The 20,883-nt window shown below is 68.5% G+C and overlaps 3 protein-coding genes across 7 annotated transcripts; 1 reads left to right on the forward strand and 2 right to left on the reverse strand.

The window, feature by feature from the left end:
- Nucleotides 1-298: 298 nt before the first annotated feature.
- On the reverse strand, nt 299-10,046 carry RASAL1 (RAS protein activator like 1). The gene is made up of 21 exons (XM_075168158.1): nt 9,871-10,046; nt 8,227-8,283; nt 8,023-8,136; nt 7,856-7,917; nt 7,640-7,769; nt 6,714-6,795; nt 6,496-6,633; nt 6,132-6,220; nt 5,847-5,964; nt 5,612-5,765; nt 5,369-5,433; nt 5,128-5,240; nt 4,743-4,935; nt 4,511-4,648; nt 3,258-3,402; nt 2,824-2,999; nt 2,593-2,730; nt 1,872-2,007; nt 1,661-1,781; nt 1,498-1,562; nt 299-465 (listed from the first exon to the last, which is right to left on the reverse strand). The coding sequence occupies exons 1-21, from the start codon at nt 9,933-9,935 to the stop codon at nt 299-301; spliced, it is 2,466 nt and encodes an 821-aa protein (XP_075024259.1). The 5' UTR covers nt 9,936-10,046.
- A 3,121-nt stretch (nt 10,047-13,167) lies between these two features.
- WSB2 (WD repeat and SOCS box containing 2) lies at nt 13,168-17,048 on the forward strand. Of its 5 annotated transcripts, none has more exons than XR_012676383.1 (9): nt 13,168-13,271; nt 13,422-13,593; nt 13,690-13,925; nt 14,145-14,276; nt 14,623-14,723; nt 14,983-15,155; nt 15,399-15,512; nt 15,813-16,111; nt 16,329-17,048. XR_012676383.1 is itself a non-coding variant. In XM_075167236.1 (9 exons), exons 1-8 carry the CDS (start codon nt 13,256-13,258, stop codon nt 15,877-15,879), a joined length of 1,011 nt encoding a protein of 336 aa, XP_075023337.1. In that variant the 5' UTR covers nt 13,168-13,255; the 3' UTR covers nt 15,880-15,923; nt 16,004-16,111. The 5 variants fall into 5 exon arrangements, 4 of the variants coding, with proteins under 4 accessions (XP_075023337.1, XP_075023336.1, XP_075023334.1 ...); XM_075167236.1 differs by lacking the exon at nt 16,329-17,048 and having other exon boundaries at nt 15,813-15,923; nt 16,004-16,111; XM_075167233.1 differs by having other exon boundaries at nt 13,173-13,271; nt 16,004-16,111.
- A 347-nt stretch (nt 17,049-17,395) lies between these two features.
- Nucleotides 17,396-20,667, reverse strand: RFC5 (replication factor C subunit 5). Its single transcript, XM_075167238.1, has 11 exons — nt 20,621-20,667; nt 20,458-20,522; nt 20,243-20,379; nt 20,066-20,145; nt 19,653-19,726; nt 19,372-19,531; nt 19,126-19,207; nt 18,861-18,990; nt 18,587-18,664; nt 18,438-18,492; nt 17,396-18,160 (listed from the first exon to the last, which is right to left on the reverse strand). The coding sequence occupies exons 1-11, from the start codon at nt 20,650-20,652 to the stop codon at nt 18,064-18,066; spliced, it is 990 nt and encodes a 329-aa protein (XP_075023339.1). The 5' UTR covers nt 20,653-20,667; the 3' UTR covers nt 17,396-18,063.
- Nucleotides 20,668-20,883: the final 216 nt, after the last annotated feature.

Below are 20,883 nucleotides of genomic sequence, written 5' to 3' on the forward strand. Positions count from 1 at the left end.
GGGCTGGCGGGGGGGGCTTGGGGCACCCTCGTGGACGGAGGAGCGTGTGTGTGTGTGTGTTTGCACACGCGTGTGCTGGGGGGAGCCCAGCCCCGCTGTCCCCGCTCACGGGCATCCCCCGCGGGACATGGGCCCCGAGTGGGATGAGGCCCTCACCGAGAGGGGAGAGGTGGGGGGCAGCGGGAGGGGGGCGGGTGGCGGGGACTACAGCTCCCAGCAGGCCCCGCGGCGCGGGCAGGCCGGGCTGGGCGCCGGGGGCGCGGGGCATGCTGGGAGGTGTAGTCCCAGCCGCCGCCATTCAAGTAGCGGGCGCCGGGGCCGCGGGGGGGCTCGGTACCGGGGGTGGGCTCGGTGCCGGGGGGGGGCTCGGGGGCGACCCCGGGGCGCCGTCCCGGCGGGCGAAGGCGTCGTGGGCGATGTCCAGGTCCCGCAGCACCGCCTGCAACCGCCCCCCGACGGGCCCGCCTGCGCCCCCCGGCAGGGTCAGCGCCCGGCACCGACCCCCCCCGGCACCCACCCGCGGCATTCATCCCCGGCACCCACTCGCGGTACACCCCCGGTACCCATCCGGGGTACGCCCTCGTCACCCATGCCCAGCACCGCCCCAGCACCCACCTCCAGCACCTATCCCCGGTACCCACTCCCGGCACCCACCCTTGACACCCATCTCCGGCACCCACCCGCGGCACCCACCCACGGACCACCGCCCCCATCCCACTATGTCCCACCCCGTCCTCTCGTGTCCCCCCGTCCCAGCCGGTCCCAATACCCTTCATCCGTCCCCACACGTCCCACCCTACGCCCCCATTTCCCCCACCCCCCAGTGCCCCACGGACACGGACAGGCACTGCTGAGGGTGGGTGGGCGCATGGGGAGTGTGTATGGGGGTGTGCGGAGTGTGCGTGGGGATGGGTGGATGTTTATGGGGGGCGTGGGTGTGTCCGGGTGTGCGTGTGCAGGGGTGCGCGTGTCTGAAGCTCTGTGTGTGGGTGGGTATGGGTGTACCCACGCACGCACCCGCGTGTGCATCAGTGCGCGCCCGGGCGTGCCTATCCGTGTGCGCGCACGCGTGGTGGGCGTGTGTCTGGGCGAGCGCATCCAGCTGGGCGTGTGTCCCTGTGTCCGTGTGTCCGCGGCCGCGTGTATTTGCTGTCCCCTGGTGGAGGGGACCAGCTGAGTGCTGGGGGGGGGGTGTGCATGCGTGTGCAAGCGTGTGCAAGCGTGTGCATGTGTGTGTATACGTGTGCATGCGTGTGCAAGCGTGTCGTGCATGCGTGTACAAGCGTGTGCAAGCGTGTGCATGAGTGTGCATGACTGTGCAAGCGTGTGCATGCGTGTGCACGTGTGTGCACGTGTGTGCATGCAGATGCAAGTGTGCATCAGCGTGTGCGTATGTGCCTGCGTGTGCCAGTGGCCCCCCGCAGGGGCCGCCCCAGGCAGCACCCCAGGGTGCAGGGTCCCCCCCACGCCCCCACCCCGCAGCAGGGCTGCCCGTACCTGCCTGCCCCGGGCAGGGGGGCTCGGACACCGCGCTGCCCTCGGGACGCTCGGCCCCCGCCGCCCTGCAGGAGAGGGACCCTCAGCACGCTCCCACCCTGCCCACCAGCACCTGGGGTCCCCCGGGACCCCTGCGCCGTGGGCCAGGCCCCCCCAGCCTCACCGCAACCGGGCCCCTGCTCGCCGGAGGTGCCCGTAGAGGGTCTGCGCCGCCGCCGCGGGGTCCAGGGGGTCGCTCCACTCGCCCAGCACCACGGTGCTGTGGGTCCGGCTGCACCCAGGCGCTGCCAACAACAGCCGCAGTGGGGGTGTTGGGGGACCCCCGCACCCCCTGCCCAGGGGAACCCCCACCCTATGCTGCCTGCTGGCCTTACCGGTGCAGGCAGGCTGCAGGCAGCAGGTCCAGCGGCCGGCGCGGAAGGTGCCCGGGTGGCAGGTGGGCAGCATGGCCTCGTTGGCACTGCTGGCCTGCCGCACCGCCCAGAGCCACTGCCACAGCTCCTGGCCGCTCTGCGGGGACAGGGAGGGAGGGTGGCACCCCGCCAGGCACCCATGGGCACCCTGCCCTGGGCACCGCCGGCAAGGAGGAGGTGGGCATGGGTGATGCTGACGGGGTCCCCGGCAGGGGTGGGCACTGGGGATGGCGGTGGGCACCAGGGCCAGGTGACCGGGAGTGACAGTTTGGTGGCAAAGCTGTCCAGGTAGGACCTGGTGGGGAGATGGCACTGCGGGAGCCAGGGTACCACAGTGACCCCAGTACAGACAGGGCTGGTACCCCAGTGACCCCAGTACAGATATGGCTGGATACCCCACTGATCCCAGTACCCCAGAGCTGGTACCCCAGTAACTCCAGCCAATTTTTCCAGTATAGCCAGGGCCCAGATACCCCCTTGACCCCAGTACAGCCAGGGCTGGGCACCCCAGTGTTCCCAGTAGAGCCGGTGCCTCGGTATAGCTGGATCTGGGACCAGGACCATTCCCATTGTCCCTATGGGACCGGGGGGTGCCCCATGGCTGGGTGCTGGGGAAAGAGGCTTGCGGGGTGCTGGGGCAGGGGGTTCCTGGGTGTGCGGGGCAGGGTGGGGGGGCACGCACCTTACACTGGATGTAGGTGGTGTGGAGCTGCCCGGCGCCATCCTGCGCCACGACCTGCATGACGTGGGGGTGCTGGAAGGTGCCCTCGTCCACCCGCTCCACCACCCGCATCTGCGGCACGGGGATGGAGCAGCGCACCTGGGGACCCCAAAACACCTCATCTCACTGCACCCATGTCTCCCCCCCGCCCCAGGCACCCAAGACAGGGTGGGGGTCGCGAGCAGCACCCACCTGCCACTCGGGGGACTTGGAGTAAGTCAGGGCCTCGCTGCTGAGCCAGAAGTACCTCTTCTTGAAGGTGAAGCGGGGCAGCAGGACGGGCCCCCCCGCCGTGCGGGTGTGCAGGTACCCCTCCTTGATGGTGGCCGAGGGGCAGAGAAGTGCTGGTGGCACCGGCCCCTCGCCCGCTGTGGCTGCGGCACGGCCGGGCAGGGAGGCAGCAGTGTCACCCCAAGTGCCGCCACCTCCCCCAGCCCGAAGATGCCCGTCCCCGGCCATCCTGACCGCATCCACGTGGCACCTAGCGGGTCCCCTCCCCGGGGATGCTCCCAGGATGCGGAGGACAGCAGGGACGATGCCACCCCACCGTGTTGGGTGCTGGCACGACCGGACCCAGCACCAGCGGTGCCCCCCGTGCCCGCGCGGTGCCTGGCGTGCCCTCTCACCCTCGGTGCTCTCCACCGTGACCAGGCCATCCAGGAAGGCTTTGACGCGGGTGACGCTGGGCAGCAGGACGGCGTGCAGCGGAGCCATCCACGGCTCCTTGCCCTGCCCCAGCTGCAGCCCCAGGTTGCCAATGCTCTGCAGCGCCTGCCCCGTGCCAGGAAGGGCTCACGCTGCCGAACCCCGCATGGCGTGGGGGCTGCGGGGGGGGGGATCCCCCCTCTGGCTGCTCCCCTGCACCCCGGGGGCTTGGGAATTGGGGAGGAAAGTGGAAAAGCGGAGCAGCCCAGGGGGTGATGGGACCCAGCCACTGCCCCAGGCCGGCTCCTGTGCTGTCCCCGAGGCGTGGTGGCACGGCCCGGTGACGGGCAGGGGTGACCTCGAGTGGCGTGGGAAGGAACCAGCCCGTGGCATGTAGCAGGGGGACAGGAATGGCTTCCTTGGGGTCCCCATCATTCCCTGGGGTCCCCGTCCCTCCCCTGGGTCCCTGTCCCTCCTCTGGGATTCCCGTCCCTCCCCTGCGTCCCTATCCCTCCCCAGGGTCTCCTTGCCTTTCTGGGGTCCCCATCATCCCCATCCCTCCCTGGCATCCCCACCCCTTATGGGTCACCATCTCTCCACAGGGTCAGCATCCCTCCCTGATGTCTGCCCTTTCTGGGGTCCCTCTCTGGAGTCCCGATCTCTCCCTGGGCTCCCCATCCCTCCCCAGGGTCCCCACCCCTCCCCAGGGTCCCTGTCCTTCCCCCAGGTCCTCATCTCTTCCCAGGGTCCCCATCCCTCCCCAGGGTCCCTGCCCTTCCCCAGGTTCCCCGTCCCTCCCTGGGGTCTCCATCCCTCCCCAAGGTCCCCAACTTTTCCCCCAGGTCCCCATCTCTTCCAGTGGACCCCATCCCTCCCCAATGGTCCCCATCCCTTTCTGGGGCCCCATCCCTCCCCGTGCTCCCCATCCCTTCCCAGGGTCCCCATCCCTCCCTAAGGTCCCCATCCTTCCCCAGGGTCCCCATCCCTGCCCCAGGTCCCCATCCCTCCCCGGGCTCCCCATCCCTTTCTGGGGATCCCATCCCTTCCCATGCTCCCCATCCCTTCCCAAGGGTCCCCATCCCTCCCCAAGGGTCCCCATCCCTCCCTGTGCTCCCCATCCTTCCCCAAGGTCCCCATCCCTCCGCAAGGTCCCCATCCCTCCCCAAGGTCCCCATCCTTCCCCAGCGTCCCCATCCCTCCCGGGGCTCCCCGTCCCTCCCCGGGCTCCCCGCACCTTGGCGAGCAGCAGGAGCGTGCGGCCGGTGCGGGGGTTGGCGTGCTGCTCCCGGAGGCTGAAGAGCTTCGGGGTGAGGACGGCGGGGGCGAAGAAGCGGAGGAAGAGAAACCCGCTGATGGAGAAGTACCGCACCTCCTGGCCGGGGCCGGGGACAGGGACAGCTCAGGGCTGGGGGCGGTGGTCCCGGCGGTGTGCAGACCCCCAGCCCTGGCCCCGCCGCCCGCCCCACCTCGTGCTGCGGCGAGGGGAACCGCTCCTCCACCCGCCTGCGGAGCTGCTTGAAGGCCACCCTCATGAGGAGGGGACATTTTTCCACTGAGCCCACGATGGCGTCGACGATGTCCCCCAGGTAGCCCTTCAGCAGCTCCAGGCTGCTCTCCCGCACCCGTGCCTCCGACAGGGACCCCTTGAAGGAGATCCTCCTGCAGGGACGCTGCCGGGTCAGGGGGCACCCACTGCCCAGGAACGGGCCACCCCAAGTTGGCCAAAAGCCATCGAGGTGACCCACAGGCTCAACAGCAATGGGTGACCCCCTCTCGCAGGGGACACCGGGATGGGGGTGGCTTGGGACGTGCCAGGCGCCATGTGCGCCCCAGCCGTCCCCCCGCACTCACCTGCTGCGGCTCAGCTCCATCTTGCCAGGGTCCAGCTCCACGTACTTCTTCTCCTCAAAGATGCGATTCACCACGGGCTTCAGGACCTCATGCAGGTAGGGCAGCCCCACCACCTGCAAGGGATGGGAAGTCACCATCGTTGTCCCCAAACTGTTCCCAGATGCCCTGCCCAGCTCTGTGCCCCGATGCCATCACGGGAGGGCGCAGCGGGGACCCGGCCGGTGTCCCCTCCCACGCTCACCTTCATGAACTGCTCCATGGACTTGGAGGCCAGCGAGTTGGAGCGGAAGAGGGTGTTGGGGTCCGCTGGAAGAGCACAGAGGCCATGGCGAGGTGGGCACTGGGCGATGCCCGACCCCAGGGACACGTGGCACCTTTCCTGCCTCCCCCTTGGTGGCCCCACTCTTCTCCCCAAGGGATGACCCTGGCAACCCAGTTTCCCATCTGGGGGGGTGGAGGTGGTGCCCCCGGCCCTGGCACTTACTGGTCCTGGCCAGCTCGTGGGCAATGAGATAGTCCAGGAGGGGCACGGCCAGCCCCTGCCCCAAGAAGATCTTCACCAGCTTAGTGGCCACGTCCTGCCGGCTCTCCCCCGAGGTCACCTCCTCCAGGATGGCCAGGGCCGTGCCGGCGGGGGGCTGTGGGGAGGGCAGGGTGGGCACGGTGAGACCCCCGTGCTGGGGTGCTCCCCGAGGGTCCCCCCACCCCACAGCACCCACCTGGCCCGGGCAGAGGATGGGCTCGGTGAGGAGCTGGATGAGGGGCTGGTAGTAGGGGGGGGGCAGGACCCTGTCCTCCTCCAGCCGCACCGCCAGCCGCAGGGCGCCCAGCTGCCCCCTGCAACGACACGGGGGGGCTCGGCAGGATCCTGCACCCACCGCCCTCATCACCCCGGCTCCCTCCCGGTCGGGATGGGGGGGCCACCCCGTGCTGCCCTGGGCACAGCCTGGGGAGCTGCTCATGTAGGGTGCAGGCAGCTGCCTGGCCCTGCTGCCTGCACTCACCCATGGTCCTCGGCGGTGCTGGGGAAGGGCAGGAGCTGGAACCAGCCCTTGGCGGGGTCTGTGCCGATGGTGTCCAGGGGGATCTCGAGCTGGGGGGCCGGAGGCAGGGTTTGAGTAAAGGGGGAGCAGGCACCAGCACCCTGTGCTGCACCTCGCTTCCCCCGCCAGCGGGGACCCCTCCTCACGGGAGAGCCCAGGACAGGGGGTCTGGATGCGGCTCAGCGGGTGCACATACCCCTGCCCCCATCCCCATCCCCATGGGTCCTGACCCATGGTCACCCAGACCCCGAGCATGGGGAGGGGCTGGGGGTGCGGAGGTGCCCCCAGGGTTCTGCCCTGTGCCAGCGTGCCCCGAGGTCCTCACCCGTCCCAAGAAGTCGTTCTTGCCCACGATGTCCCAGTCCCACACCTCCACGCTCAGCACGGCCTCCCCCGGCTCGCCCTCCGCCAGCTCGAACTCCAGCACCTCGTCCCAGTGCGGGAAACGGGTTTTCTTAATCACCTGCCGGGGACAGGGACCGGTGGCTGCGGGGGACGAGGTGCCCAAATCTCTGGGTCCCCGCACACAGCACCCCGACTCACGGCTGTCTCCAAGGTGTGCCCGCAGCACGACACCCGAGCGAAGGGGTCCGAGGTGCCCGAGAGGTCCCGGGGGGCCAGGTCCCTGCGGGGAGGTGGGGGTCACTGGGGGGTGCAGGGGGTCCATCCCCGCCAGCACTGTCCCTGCACCCCTGTGCCCCCCTTTCCCCCGGCTTGCCTGGGCACACTGGGCACCCATGGGGCAGCCTGCGGGTGCTGGAGGGATGCTGGTGAGAGTGGGTCCCCATTCCCCCGTGCTCTGAACCCCCTCCTCCCCCAGTCCCTGGGGGCCAAATGGCACAGTGGGGGGGCTCCGCTGTCCCTCCTGGCTGTCCCCATGGCCATCCTGTTGCCTTGGTACCCGCTTCGGTTGCCATGGCAGCGGGATGCTGCCTCTGCTGCCTGCTCCGCTGCCAGCAGCCTGCCGTCTGGCAGCCGTGTGTGTGTGGGCACACGCGCACATACATGCAGACACACGTGCACACACGTGCACACACGCACACACACCAGAGCAAAGCGGGGGCAGCCTGGGGCGTGCCTCAGTTTCCCCCAATTTTGAAACCAAAGGGGAGAAACCCGGCACGAGAACCAGCTGGTCTGATGGGGACCATCCCCAGGTAGCCCATGGCCCCCTGGGCCACCCAGCTCTGCCCCTCGTCCCCGTGTCCTCGTCCCGAGCAGGGCTGGCAGTGTCTGAGGCAGCGCATTCCCTGCTGAGACCCCACAGCATCGTGACACGTGGGTTGGCATCATCAATGTCCCCAAGCAGGACACAGCGAGGGCTCTTCCCGGTGCTGAGGGGGGAGGATGAGCCCCGTGCCACAACTGTCCCCATCACCTCCCCTCCTCCTGCCACCCAGACCCCCCCAGCTGAAAATAAGACCCCGGGATGGCTGCGCCCCCGTCGTGCCCCGCCAGCCCCCCACTACCTGGCCTCGATGAGGTGGCAGCGCAGCACCCGCGGGTGGCCCTGCTCGGGGACCCGCAGCTCCAGGTGGATCTCGCCTTGCACCTCCTCGTCGGGGTCCACGGGCGCCAGGCTGAGCCAGCTGTCAACACCTGCCGAGAGGGACAGGGTGGGCACCCTGAGGCATGGGGATGGGCTCCGCCACCCCCCTCAGCCCCCCACCGTGCCCCCCACTCACCCCGTGGCTCAGCCGAGATTTGCTGGCGGCTGAGCGAGACCTTCCCGATAACGTCATCCTGCCTGCGAGGGCAGAGACACTGAGGCCGCCGGTGGGGACATGCCACCCCACAGGGGGGTTCCTCACGGGTGGCTGGTGCCCACCCGTGCCCCTGTTGTCCCCCCTACCCGATGGTGTCTTCATCCAGCACGTAGACGGCGAGGCTGCGGAAGCCGCGGGGCAGGCGCAGGGTGTATTCCTCCCCCCAAAAAGGGTTCAGGCTCTTCCACACCGTGGCCGTCCTGCCCGTGATGGGAGAGGTGGCTGCACCCCCAGGGAGAGCGCCCGTCCCCGCGTGTCCCCTCCCCGGGGTGGCACGGTGTCCCCCCTACCTGGCCACCACCTCGTTGTCCACCTTGACCAGGCAGTAGGGATCGCTGGAGCCGGACCTGGGCAGGGGATGTGGGTGCGGGGGGTCAGCCCCCCACCTGGGGGGTCCCCCCAGTCCTCAGGGGCTGCTGCTGGGGGGGCTCAGGGAGCTGGATCCGAGCATCACGTCAAACCCCACCAGTGAAGTGCCAGCCCCGGGGGGTGAGATGAGTTGCCCGGTCTCAGCCCGGCCCCGCAACTGACACCGAGATGGGGACAACACCGAGATGGGGACAACACCCGGCCCCCGCCGCGGGCTGCCCCGAGCCGTCGCCTTGCGTCCCCGTGCCCCCCACCCGTGGGTACCGGTCTCTTGCCAGCGGCACAGCCGAGCCCCAGTTTCTGTGGCAACCCACGGTGTCAGGGTGACACCAGCCCGGCCCAGGGCCCTTCCCAGGCTTAACCCCTTCCGCGGGGAGGACGGGATGGAGGGGACGAGGGCCGGATCCAGAGCTCTTCCACCTGGTCCCTGCAAAGCCCCTTCCCCGCTCCTTTACCTGCACCCAGGGATGCCAGCCTGGGGCAGTGTGCCCGGGGCGATGCTGGAGCCCCAAATCCCCAGCTGCTGGAGGCAGGGGATTATGGGAGGTGCTCCAGCAAGGGGCCAGACCCCGGGTGGGGCAAGGGAGGTGACCCCAGCCTCTGCCCCAGCCACAGACTGGGGGACGGTAAGGTCCTGGCTGAGGCTGGGGGCTCAGCACCGCTCGCTGGGAGCCCGGGCGATGTTGCGTGCTGGCTAACGAACGGCGTTGTTAATTCCCCAGGGGTGTCTCAGCGGCTCCTGGCAGAGCAAAGCCCACGGCCCGGCAGGTCTGGCAGGGACAGGCAGGCAAAGCCCAGCAGCGCCCTGTGGGGGTGACAGCTCCCGTCCCCCTCGAGAGCCCGGATGAGAGCGGGTCACCCCGAGCCCCTCCGCAGCCCCAGGACAGCCCCAAGCTGGATTTGGGGGGGGAGGGAGCGGCACCGGCCACCTCACCCCCATGCTGGTGGGTCCAGATCGCCCCGCTGTGCCCAGACCCCCCAAGTGAGGCACGCAGCGTGGCACCATGAGCCCTGCCAGGTGGGGAAACTGAGGCAGGGAGGCCCCGCTGCCCACAGCCGTCCCCGGCTGCCCGGCCCTGGGAGCGGCTGGCGGTGCCAGGCTGGCACATCCGGAGGAGCCCCGGGCTGCCAGCTCCGCCGAGGTGGATCCGCGGGGCAAGGAGCAGGCAGGGGGTCTCCCTGTCCCCCGCAGTACCCCCCCCCGAGGGCACGGATGCCCCGCAGATTTGTGGGGGTGCCGGGGCTCTGCCCCCCCATGCTACCCACAGCGTTGGGGGGACCCCTGTGCCCACCTGTGCTGAGGGGCAGCAAGGGGATGCCCAAGGGGTTGGGGGGCTCATACACCTCCTGCGGGGAGTGGGGCTGAGGGTGCTGGCAGCCCCCTGCCACCCCCAAACCCCCCATTTGGGGCAATGGGTCCCTGCCAGCATGGGTGCAAGCAGGGACCCCCAAAACCGCAGGGAGAGCAGAGCACCCAGGGCACCCAGCCCCCCCGCCGCCATATCTCCCAGGGTGGGGGGCCAGGGGAAATTGGGGGGGGGCTGAGACCCCCCCAAGCCACTCACACGTCCTTGGCGGGCAGGTCCTTCCCCTCCACCACCCGGCAGTGCAGGGAGGTGGTTTTGGCCATGCCGGCGAACTTCGGGGCGGGCGCCTAGGAGTCCATGGGGGGCTCAGCGGTGGGTGCCCCGGGGTGCCCCGAATCCCCCGCACGGCCGGTGGGGCTGCCGCCACCGGCCTCCTCCTCCTCCTCGACCGCTTCTCGCTGTCGCTTCTTCCTTTTTCCTCTTCTCGGTTGTTTTTCTCGCTGCTTCGCTCCCCACCTGCGCCGGAGCAGCGGGCGAGAGCAAGCGAGCCGGAGCGCGCGGGCACGCGGCGGCGGGCGAGCTCGGGTGGGCTGGCAGCGTGCCCACCGGCCCAGCGGACGAGCAGCTCGCCGTGGGGCTCCCCCCTGTGTACCAGCAGCCACCGGCGTGGGCAAAGGCCCCCCCCTTGTTCTAGCAATGGGGAAACTGAGGCACAGGGCCATCGCAGAGCGCTGGCTCCTCAGGGCGGGGGGCAGCTTCTGTCCCATCACACCTGAGTGGCACAAGGGACTGTCCCCAGGCTGGGGGGGGCTCTGCCCGGACCCCGAAGTGGCGGTGGGTGCCATGGGGAGCCTGGCATGAGCGTTGGTCTCGGGGTGGGGATGCAGTGGAGGAAGCAGGCGGCTTGGAGGGTCCCCGAGACCCCCATGGGACCTTGTCCCCCACCCTGGGTGCCCCCTGCCCCTTGCGGGGGACACCCTGAGCCAGACCAGGGAGACTCCAGCGGGTGCAGCACCGCGATGCTCCCCGGATCCCCCCACTCCCCGCGCCCCGGCTTTTCCCCACCGGGGACCCCAAGCTAGGCGGGGATGAAGGGGGATGAGCAGTGGGGGTGAGGACCCCCCTGTCCCCACTGCCCTGTTGGTGTGTGGCCCCCCCACTGCCAGGCACAGCGGGGGGCCCTGGGGGGGGTGGAGGGAGGGTGAATTTGGGGGGGTGCGGGGGTGGGCTGGCCAGATGTCTCCTGCAGTGACTCACCGTAGGTACTGCCAGGACGGGCGTCACCGAGTGGGTGCTGGGTCCTTGGGGTGCTGCTGCCAGGGAGGGGGTCACTGCGTGGGTGCTGGGTCCCCGGGGGGTCACTGCGGGGGGGGGGTGTCACTGTGTGGGTGCTGGGTCCTTGGGGTGCTGCTGCTGGCGGGGGCTCTGTGTGAGTGTTGGATCCCGGGAGGGTGTCACTGTGCAGGTGCTGGATCCCTGGGGGTGCCACTGCCGGGGGGTTTCACCATGTGGGTGCTGGGTCCCCGGAGGTGCCATTGCCAGGGGCATGTCACCATGTGGGTGCTGGGTCCCCGGAGGTGCCACTGCCAGGGGCATGTCACCATGTGGGTGCTGGGTCCCCGGAGGTGCCATTGCCAGGGGCATGTCACCATGTGGGTGCTGGGTCCCCGGAGGTGCCACTGCCAGGGGCATGTCACCATGTGGGTGCTGGGTCCCCGGAGGTGCCATTGCCAGGGGCATGTCACCATGTGGGTGCTGGGTCCCCGGAGGTGCCACTGCCAGGGGCATGTCACCATGTGGATGCTGGGTCCCCGGAGGTGCCATTGCCAGGGGCATGTCACCATGTGGGTGCTGGGTCCCTGGAGGGGTCACTGCCAGGAGGTGTCACCGTATGGGTGCTGGGTTCCTGGGGGGGGCGTCACTGCCGGGGGGGTGTCACCATGTGGGTTCTGGGTCCCTGGGGGTGCCACTGTCAGGGGGTGCCACTGTGTGGGTGCTCGGTCCCTGGGGGTTGGTCACTGCCGGGGGGGGTGTCACCATGTGGGTGCTGGGTCCTGAGGGAGCCACTGGTGGGGTGATTGTCACCATGTGGGTGCTGGGTCCCTGGGGGGGGTCACTGCCGGGGAGGTGTCACCATGTGGGTGCTGGGTCCCTGAGGGGGTCACTGCCGGGGGGGTGTCACCATGTGGGTGCAGGGTCCCCGGAGGTGCCACTGCCAGGAGGGTGTCACCATGTGGGTGTTGGGTCCCTGGGGGTGCCACTGTCAGGGGGTGTCATCGTGTGGGTGCTGGGTCCCAGGGGGTCCACTGCCAGGGGGTGTCACCGTGTGGGTGCTGTGTCCTTGGGGGGGGTCACTGCTAGTGGGGTGTCACCATATGGGTGCTGGGTCCCAGGGGGGTGTCACTGTGCAGGTGCTGGGTCCCTGGGGGTGCCACTGCCAGGGGGGTGTCACTGTGTGGGTGCTGGGTCCCAGGGGGGGTGTCACTGCGGGGGGGTGTCACCGTGTGGGTGCTGGGTCCCAGGGGGGGTGTCACTGCGGGGGGGTGTCACCGTGTGGGTGCTGGGTCCCAGGGGGGTGTCACTGTGCAGGTGCTGGGTCCCTGGGGGTGCCACTGCCAGGGGGGTGTCACTGTGTGGGTGCTGGGTCCCAGGGGGGGTGTCACTGCGGGGGGGTGTCACCGTGTGGGTGCTGGGTCCCAGGGGGGGTGTCACTGCGGGGGGGTGTCACCGTGTGGGTGCTGGGTCCCAGGGGGGTGTCACTGTGCAGGTGCTGGGTCCCTGGGGGTGCCACTGCCAGGGGGGTGTCACTGTGTGGGTGCTGGGTCCCAGGGGGGGTGTCACTGCGGGGGGGTGTCACCGTGTGGGTGCTGGGTCCCAGGGGCGGTGTCACTGCGGGGGGGTGTCACCGCGGGGGGGTGTCACCGTGTGGGTGCTGGGTCCCAGGGGGGGTGTCACCGCGGGGGGGTGTCACCGTGTGGGCGCTGGGTCCCTGCAGTGCCCCTTGGGGCTTGACAACCACCTGCGCCCCAGCCCGGAGGCCAGGCCCCCCCTGCCGCCAGCCCCACAGCACCCGGGGGGACGGGGCGCCGGCCTGGGCTCGGTGCCTTGTTTGCTGTCCGACCTGTTCCCCGGGTGCCTTGTGCCCGCGTCCCTCCCGCTGCCCCCGTGGCTCGGGAAGCGGCAGAGCCCCGGCGCGGGGGACTCGCGGGGGCCGGCGGGGGAGCGGAGCCCCTGCCGCCGCTTCTCCTGCCCGGGGCTCCGCGCTCTGCTCCCCCCGCGCCCCCCGTCCCCGTCCCCGGGCAGCCAGCCCCGAGAAGCCCCCGGCAAGGGGACGCTGGCGGCGGGGGTCCCTCCCCGGGCACCTTCCCCCCCGCAGCACCCCGGTGCCCCCCGGCTGCCGTTGCCCAGGCCCAGGCCCCGGCCGGGCCGCGGCGGGGCGGTGCCGCCGCCGGAGGAGGAGGAGGAGGCGGCGGCAGCGGGGCTCCTCTCACCGCGCCGCCGCCGCCGCCGCTACCGCCACCCTGGGCCTGGGCCTGGGCCTGGGCCTGGGCCTGGGCCCGCGGAGGCCGCGCCCGGCCCGGCGGGGCCTTGCCGTGGCCGGGCGGAGGCGGCGGGGCCGGGCCGGGCGGGCCGCGGAGCCGCCATGAAGCCGAACGGAGGTGAGGCGGGGCGGCGAGCGGCGGCCGGGCTCCGCGGGGGGCCGGGGACGCGGGTACCCCCTCCTCCGGGACCCCCTGTCCCCGCGGGGAGGGCGGGAGGAGCGGGGTGAGGCCCAGGCCGGGGGGTAACGTGGCCGTCCCGCCGCCCAGAGGAGCCGGTGCTGCTGGCGGAGCTGAAGCCGGGCCGTCCCCAGCGCTACGACTGGAAATCCAGCTGCGAGACCTGGAGCGTGGCCTTCTCCCCCGACGGCGCCTGGTTCGCCTGGTCGCAGGGACACTGCGTGGTCAAGCTGATCCCCTGGCCCCTGGAGGAGGCCGAGCTGTGAGTGTGGGGGGCGGCTGGATGGAGCCCCGGGGTGGGGGATCCTGGGGGGCCAGGCTGCCCCGGGGATAAACGTGCGTCCCTCTTTTCTCTCAGCAGCTGCAAAACCTCGGAGCGCAAGAACCGCGGCAGCAAAGCGGAGGCAAGGAGCCGAGGGGTGGCCAAGGAGAAGACGCTGGAGTGCGGCCAGATCGTGTGGGGCCTGGCCTTCAGCGCCTGGCCGGCGGCAGAGGCGGGGGAGACGGACCCCGCCTGCGCCCTGGGTCTTCCCTGCCTGATCCTGGCCACCGGGCTCAACGACGGGCAGATCAAGGTCTGGGAGGTGCAGACAGGTGAGCGGCCCTCGCCGACAGCGGGCGCAGTCGTGGCTTCAGGCTGGTGTCTCTCCCCTTGCTCCCCCTTGGAAGGAGATTCCGTCTCCATCCTTCCCCAAATACGTCCCCGGGATGAGCGGGAGCCCCTGCCCTGTCCCAAGCGGGGCTGCCTGTGCGTGAGGGGCACTGCCTCGTTCCCCATGGAGGGATGACGGTGGGCACGGCTCCTCTCCGCAGGACACCTCCTCTTCAGCCTCTTGGGACACCAGGACGTCGTCAGAGACCTGAGCTTTGCCCCCAATGGAAGCCCCATCCTTGTGTCGGCCTCGCGGGACAAGACTTTGCGCGTCTGGGACCTGAGCAGAGATGGTAGGAGCGTGCAGGGTTGTCCCCGGTGCTAGGTCACCCCTGGCTGAGGCTGGGCTCTGCTGCGGAAGAGGGGGGAGAAACCCGCCTCGGTAGGGGAGATGGTGGGAGAGGATCTTTGGGGACAGTATTCAAGGCAGAAGGGAGAGTCCTGCGACACGGAGCAGAGCCAGGTGGGGCCTGGGAGGTGCAGGAGGCGGTTGCAAGTAGACAGAGCTTGGGATCTGCCCAGGGGAACCCCCCAGCCCCACATGCATCCCCTCTCGGGAAAGGGAGGGGAGAGCAGGGGCAGGGCCCAGCGCTGCCTCTCGTGCTCCCCTCTCGTGACTCGCGTGTCTGCCGTCCCCAGGGCGGCAGGTCCAGGTGCTGTCGGGCCACGTGCAGTGGGTCTACTGCTGCTCCATCTCCCCGGACTGCAGCATGCTCTGCTCCGCTGCCGGAGAGAAGTCGGTGAGTCCTGCAGGATGGGAGCCATCCCGTGCCCTGCTGAATCCAGTGCTCCCCTCGGCCCTCCGTGTCCCCCCCATGCGAGAAGCCCCGCTATGAGAAGGGTCCAGGCCAGAGCCACCCTCACTCCTTGGCTGTTCCGATTCTGCGTGGAGGAGCTGGGACCAGAGCTCATGTGCCTTAAACCCCAAGGGGGAGATGCTTATCCTCCGTTCCCACCCCAGGGATGCTCCCAGCCTCAGCCCCTGCCCGTGTCCCGCAGGCGCTGCTGTGGAGCATGCGGTCCTACACCCTCATCCGGAGGCTGGAGGGGCACCAGAGCAGCGTGGTGTCGTGCGACTTCTCGCCGGACTCGGCGCTCCTCGTCACTGCTTCCTACGACGCCTGTGTCATCATGTGGGACCCCTACACCGGGGAGCAGCTGAGGACGCTGCGGTATGGAGCTGGGGGGCCGGTGAGGGACCGTGGAAGGGGGACAGAGCAATGCCGTGGGGGTTTGTTGGGGCTGAGCGTGGCCTTCCCTTCTAGTGGGGCACAGCCAGCACCTTTCCCCTGTCTCCAGCAGCCGAAGGAGGGCTCTTACTTGCCGGCTTTGGCCCCTTGGCCAGCCCCAGAACGCTGGGGATGGGGCTCACGGCAGCCTGGGGCTGAGGCTGGGCTTCTTCTCCCCACCTGCAGCCACGTCCCCTTGCACTCGGCGGTGGACTACAGCAGCGAAGTCCACACCAGCTCCCTGCGCTCTGTCTGCTTCTCTCCTGAGGGCCTCTACCTGGCCACGGTGGCGGACGACAGGTGAGTGAACCCCCTTGGGGACCTCCAGTGGGAAGAGGGTCCCAGGAGGACACCACCAAAACGAACCAGGAGCTCAGGACGTGCCAGCGGGGAGCAGACCTCGCATGCCAGGTCCCCACCAATGCCCGGCGTAAGGGGAAGGGGCAGGCTGCCCGGGACACGGCCGCTTGGCTGCGGCGAGGGGTAGCAAGGTCAGGGCCCTGTCCCCCTCTGAGCGATGAGCCGGGGCCCGTGTCCTCTGCGTGCTGTGCCGCCCTCGCTGTGCCCCTCAGCACAGTCACTAGCTCTGTCTGCATCCAGCTCAGCTCTACAGGGGACAGTGCCTCCTGCCTTGCTGCCGTGTTGTGACACTCCTGGGATGCTCTAAGCCCATGGGAAGAAAATCCTACTCCAGAGTTTGCATGCATTCAGGTGAACCCAGAGGCTTTATTTTAGCTGCAGGCACTGCGTGGATGTGGGCCTGGCATCGTGTCCCCTCCCTTTCTCCTTAGGCTCCTGAGGATCTGGGCGTTGGAGCTGCGGTCTCCGGTTGCGTTTGCTCCCATGACCAACGGCCTTTGCTGCATGTACTTTCCACACGGCGGTTTCATTGCCACAGGGTGCGTACGCGGGAGAAGAGAGCGGAGAAACACGTGGCTGCTCCCTCCTCCTGCAGCTCTGGGTCTGCTCAGCAAATTCTGGGCTTCCCCGGGGGTGCAGACTGGTTTCCTGGGCTGGGGAACGCGTGGTCGCTGCAAGCTCGGGATATTTGGGGGTAATTGAGTTTTCTTGTGTCACCCTGTCCTGTGCTCACGGCTTGTTTGGGTCCCGTTGCAGGACCAGAGATGGCCACGTCCAATTCTGGACCGCTCCAAGGGTCCTCTCGTCACTAAAGCACTTGTGTCGCAAAGCGCTGCGCACCTTCCTGACGACGTACCAGGTCCTCGCGCTCCCCATTCCCAGGAAGCTGAAGGAATTCCTCACTTACCGGACCTTTTAAGGCAGCACGGAAAGTGGAGGCACGGAGGTGAAGAGCCCTCTGCCCGGCGGCGGGGCTCGGCCTGGGTCAGAGGAGGCACCGCAGCAACGGCGTCTCGCTAATTCGTGAGCCATGGGGCAGGAGGATTGCTACTCCCCTTGTTTTGGGGCTGTGTCTGTGAATGTGAAGGGATTTTTCGGTGTAATAATACTAGAACCCAGCAAAAATGCATGCAGAGGGCAAGGGGCACAGCTGCGGTGGCCCCGCAGGGGACACAGGTCCCCCTGTCCCCCTGCTATCTGCAAGTTTTGGGTCAGGTGCTTTTGCTTCCAAGTGCAATGTTGTGGGTTGAAGGTTCGCAGCCGCAGTCTGAGCAGAGCTTTTGTCGTTCGTACGAATACGGGGCTACAACCGTCCCCGACAAAACCGACCCTCACCGGGACCGGCTGGTACTGTAGCTGAGTTCCCGGAGGAGTGCGGGCTCTGCCGCTCTCCTGGTCTGGCCGCGAGCTGGACAAACCCGAGCAGGTTTCTGCGGACTCGACGACAGTGATGACAGAATAAAAAATTATTCCTCACGGCTTTCCTCTTGGCTCGTAGAGGTGACCTGGGGGATACCTGGCAGGGCAGGCGCCAGCGGGCTGGGGCCCAGGGCCTCCAACCCTCCTGCTGCGGCTGTCGGGGCGGCAGCGAGTGCTCGCTCGGCTCTGAAGTGCAGCAGACCAGTAAGTGTTCAGCGGTGGGTGCTGGGGAGCATCAGTCCACCGTGAAGGTGGGACACGGGGCTTCACACAGCCTCCAGCTCCCGTTCCTCCATTGCTTTCTCTCCTCGCTGGAGCTCGGCACTCCAGCAGCCCAGAATCCAGACGCTTGTGTGCTTCAGCCTCGTGTGCTTGTCTCCCTCCAGCTGAGCTGGTCTCGGGAGCGGCAGCACGTGCTGTGAGCCCCCTGCGTGCTGGAGGGCTCGGTCTGTGCACCCCAGCTGATGGAGAAGACGGGGAATGTCTCCTCTAAACTGCTCCGCGGGATGTTTTCCCTCGCAAGCAGCTGAACCCAGAAAGCTGGTGTTTCCCTAACCCGTACAGGTGTCACCCACAACTGCATTCCCCCAACAAGGGGACGTCACTGCGAGAAACCGCACTGTCCCCGCGCAGCTTGCTGTGCACGGCTGCCCCGCTCGGCTGCGTGAGCGACGGGGTGGCACAAGCCACGGTTGTACTGCTCAGCGCGCGAGCTCCCGGGGCAGCTCTGCCCTGCAAGGGAGGTGACAGCAGCCGGACTTCAGCCTGCGTGGGTGCGACGCCTTTGCAATGGGGCAGGGGCAGGGGGTGAGGCTCAGCCACCTCCCTTTGCTCCTTGCTGTACAGGAGGGAAAAAGAAAAGACAAGTGCAACCTGCTGGGCTTTAGAGGCATCTGTACTTCCTGGTGAAGCTTAGAAACAACGCTGCTCGACTCTGGCACCCCGGCTGCGGGCTCAAGGCTTGTAAAAAGGAAACGGAAAGCGGCAGGGAGCAGCTCCGGGCATGGGGCCGATGATCCCTTCCAGCTTCTGCGAGATCCGGCTTTGCAAGCAAGGATCCACCCAGCAGGACTCAGGCTTCGGCCACGATCAGGTCCCTGGTGACTTGGAAAGCCGCGATGAGGGAGCTCAGCTGAATCTTTTCACTGGTCCCAGCAGCCAGCCGGTACCTGGAGCAGGGGGCAAGGGCAGGTTCGGGTGTTTACGCCACCATCTGCGTCCTGACAAAGCGACAGCCCTGGCTGGGACGGAGCAAGCCAAGCGCAGCGCTGGCAGGTTTACGCGGCAGGGACGGATGCACAGGGGCTGCGGGTGTCTGCCAGCGGTGCCCACTGGCTGCCAGGACGCGGCAGAGCGTGGTAGCGGTGACCCCCGTGGGGTGGGCGCGCTGGCAGCCCCCCAGCCGGGGTGTTTTGGGGCAAGGAGCGGGAGTGAGCGGACACTTACTCGATGTCTGCCATTTTGATCAGCAGCTGAATGCGGACCGAGGGTGGGAAATCGACTGCGGAGAGAAGGAGACGGCGTGCGTCAGTGCGGGCTGGGGGGGCGGTTGGCCCTCCCGGGGTCAGCCAGGAGCCGGCCCCGCCAGCCCCTACCTCTGTGCACGAACAGATGGATCTCGGTGAGGATGTCCTGCAGGGCCAAGCCCTTCAGCGTCTTCAGCTCCATGATTTCTGAGATGAGAGCGAGTGAAGGACTGTCTCCCAGACCTTTCCCTGCGAGATCCCGCTCCTCATCCCCGCAACAACCCCCAGTGAGCAGCACCCAGCCCAGCCGGAGCAGGAGGTCACAGGATGGGAAGCCCTGGCAAAGAGGAGGATTTATAGCAGCAGGGATTAAACCCCAGGGCCAGCAGAGGAAAAAGGATACTGCGATAGGCGGTGGAAAAGTCCTGGTTCAGCATCCAGTCGAGGATGTTGGCGATGTCAGACTTGAGGGGGTGGCCCGTGCAGGTGTAGACGTTCTCCTCCGTCACCTTCCCGAAAGCCATGGTGGTGCTCTGAGGAAGAGGAGGGTGAAGGAGGGATGAAGAGCTCAGCCCTTCCTCCACCGACCCCTCCAGGGCAGCTGCCTGCATGGGGCCAACTGCTGCCGGCTTACACGAGGGGAGAGTGGCCACGGCCACAGTCCGTACCTGCAAGATATTGAGGGCTCTGCGCATGTCACCGCTCGAGAGGGTCACCAGAGCCTTCATCCCATCCTCAGTCACATCCACCCTGGAAAACAAGACCTGGGGCTGCAGAGGGAGCCAGCGCTGCCGGAGGGAAATAGAACCGCAGGAAACCAAGCCCGCTGCTCCTCCCCATGTAGGGGAATGGGGAAAAAGGGGGTGCGGAGGATGCTGCGGAGCCCCCCGTGTCCCGTGCCGCCCCCGGCTCACCCCTCCTCCTGTATGACGTGCCGCAGCCGGGGCACCATCAGCTCCGGGGTGAGGGGGCCGAAGCGGAAGCGCGTGCAGCGGGACTGCAAGGCGGGGATGATCTTGGAGAGGTAGTTGCAGATGAGGCAAAAGCGGGTGTTTTCTGTGAACTTCTCGATCACTGCAAAAAGGAGGGAGGAGAGGCTGGTCCTCGCCTGCCGCCTGGCACAGGCTCCCACCCCGCACCGGGCTGGGAAAGGCTGAAGGGGTGCCAGCGGCGTGGGGTCCCCAGCGCCCCTTACCTCGCCTCAGGGCGTTCTGGGCATCCTGGGTCATGGCGTCGGCTTCATCCAGGATGACGAGCTTGAAGCCTTTCCTTAAAAAGGGAGAAAAAAAGGGGTGGCTTTGGTCCCGGCTGCTGGCTTGGTGCTGGAGAAGGGGGAGTGGGGGACGCTTATTCCCAGCCTGACCCCCACGAACGCTCCCAGGGAGCCCTCCTTTCCCCTCTGGACCAGCATCTTTATCACTCATCCTTACCACCCTCATCCTCCCCGCTTGCAGGGCACCCCTGACTCCTTCCCATCCTCTCCGGCACGCTTCCCACCCCAGGAGCTCCCCCAAACCCGCTTCCCAAGCTGAGCGCCGGGGCAGGCTGTGTCGGAGGCGAGATGACAAAGGGATGGGGAGCTTTGGGAAGCGCAGACCTGCCCCTTACTTAAAGATGGTCCTGGTGCTGGCGAAGCTCAGGATGGGCCCTCGGACGATGTCGATACCCCGGTCATCGGAGGCGTTGAGCTGGGGGGAGACGGCGTGGATCCGCATCCCTGCCCGAGGATGCACCCAGGGGTGGGGGGGGACCCCACCATCACCCCCCCATCCCATCCCCACTTACCTCCAGCACCATGGAGCCAAACTCCCGCTCCCGGTAGAGCTGCCTGGCGCAGGCCAGGATGGTCGAGGTCTTACCGGTACCGGGAGGACCATAGAGGAGAAGATGTGGGAGCCGATCCTCACTGATGAACCGCTGCACTGGAGAAGGGATAACGGGGTTGGGGGATGCCCAGTACCCCCCGGTGGTGTTGCGGGGCGGGGGGGGGGGTTACTTACCGGTGCTGAGGATATCCCGGTGAGACACCAGCTCCGACAGCGCCTGCGGCCGGTACTTCTCCACCCTGCACCGGAGAGAGCGCACCGGGGAGCGGGGCGGGGGGGTCAGCCCGGCGCAGCGCCCGCCGTTTCCCCCCGCCACCCGCTCCGGTCCCGGTCGTACCACGGCAGGTTCCCGCCGCCCGCCCGCGCCATCCTCCGCCGCCTCGCGAGAGCGCCGGGACGGGGCGGAGCGGGCGGGGAGGCCGTACGGCCTCCCCGCCCGCTCCGCCCCGTCCCGGCGCTACTGGCTGGGGAAGAACCGGGGTTGGAGCTCAGCGAAGCGAGGCGGTGCCGGGGGGGGGCTGGGGCAGAGTTGCGGGGGGGTGGGCAGGGAAGGGCTGGAGGAGGGTTGCGGACGTGCTTTGGGAGGGGGTGGGGTGCTGG

This window comes from Calonectris borealis, chromosome 18 (genome assembly GCF_964195595.1).
Source record: "Calonectris borealis chromosome 18, bCalBor7.hap1.2, whole genome shotgun sequence".
Classification (NCBI taxonomy): Eukaryota; Metazoa; Chordata; class Aves; order Procellariiformes; family Procellariidae; genus Calonectris; species Calonectris borealis.

What these genes read in the sequence shown, in the direction of transcription:
- RFC5 (XM_075167238.1), bottom strand. Translation starts at nt 20,652, where the DNA reads ATGGCGCGGGCGGGCGGCGGGAACCTGCCGTG. An exon ending in CCAGAACGCCCTGAGGCGAG is followed by an intron (nt 19,532 to 19,652) that starts GTAAGGGGCGCT and finishes TCCTTTTTGCAG; the next exon opens with TGATCGAGAAGTTCACAGAA. An exon ending in GAGCCCTCAATATCTTGCAG is followed by an intron (nt 18,991 to 19,125) that starts GTACGGACTGTG and finishes CCTCTTCCTCAG; the next exon opens with AGCACCACCATGGCTTTCGG.
- WSB2 (XM_075167233.1), top strand. An exon ending in CCCCTGGAGGAGGCCGAGCT is followed by an intron (nt 13,594 to 13,689) that starts GTGAGTGTGGGG and finishes CTTTTCTCTCAG; the next exon opens with CAGCTGCAAAACCTCGGAGC. An exon ending in GCCACGGTGGCGGACGACAG is followed by an intron (nt 15,513 to 16,003) that starts GTGAGTGAACCC and finishes CTTTCTCCTTAG; the next exon opens with GCTCCTGAGGATCTGGGCGT.
- RASAL1 (XM_075168158.1), bottom strand. Translation starts at nt 9,935, where the DNA reads ATGGCCAAAACCACCTCCCTGCACTGCCGGGTGGTGGAGGGGAAGGAC. An exon ending in GGCACACCTTGGAGACAGCC is followed by an intron (nt 6,634 to 6,713) that starts GTGAGTCGGGGT and finishes TGTCCCCGGCAG; the next exon opens with GTGATTAAGAAAACCCGTTT. An exon ending in AGCACCGCCGAGGACCATGG is followed by an intron (nt 5,965 to 6,131) that starts GTGAGTGCAGGC and finishes GTGTCGTTGCAG; the next exon opens with GGGGCAGCTGGGCGCCCTGC.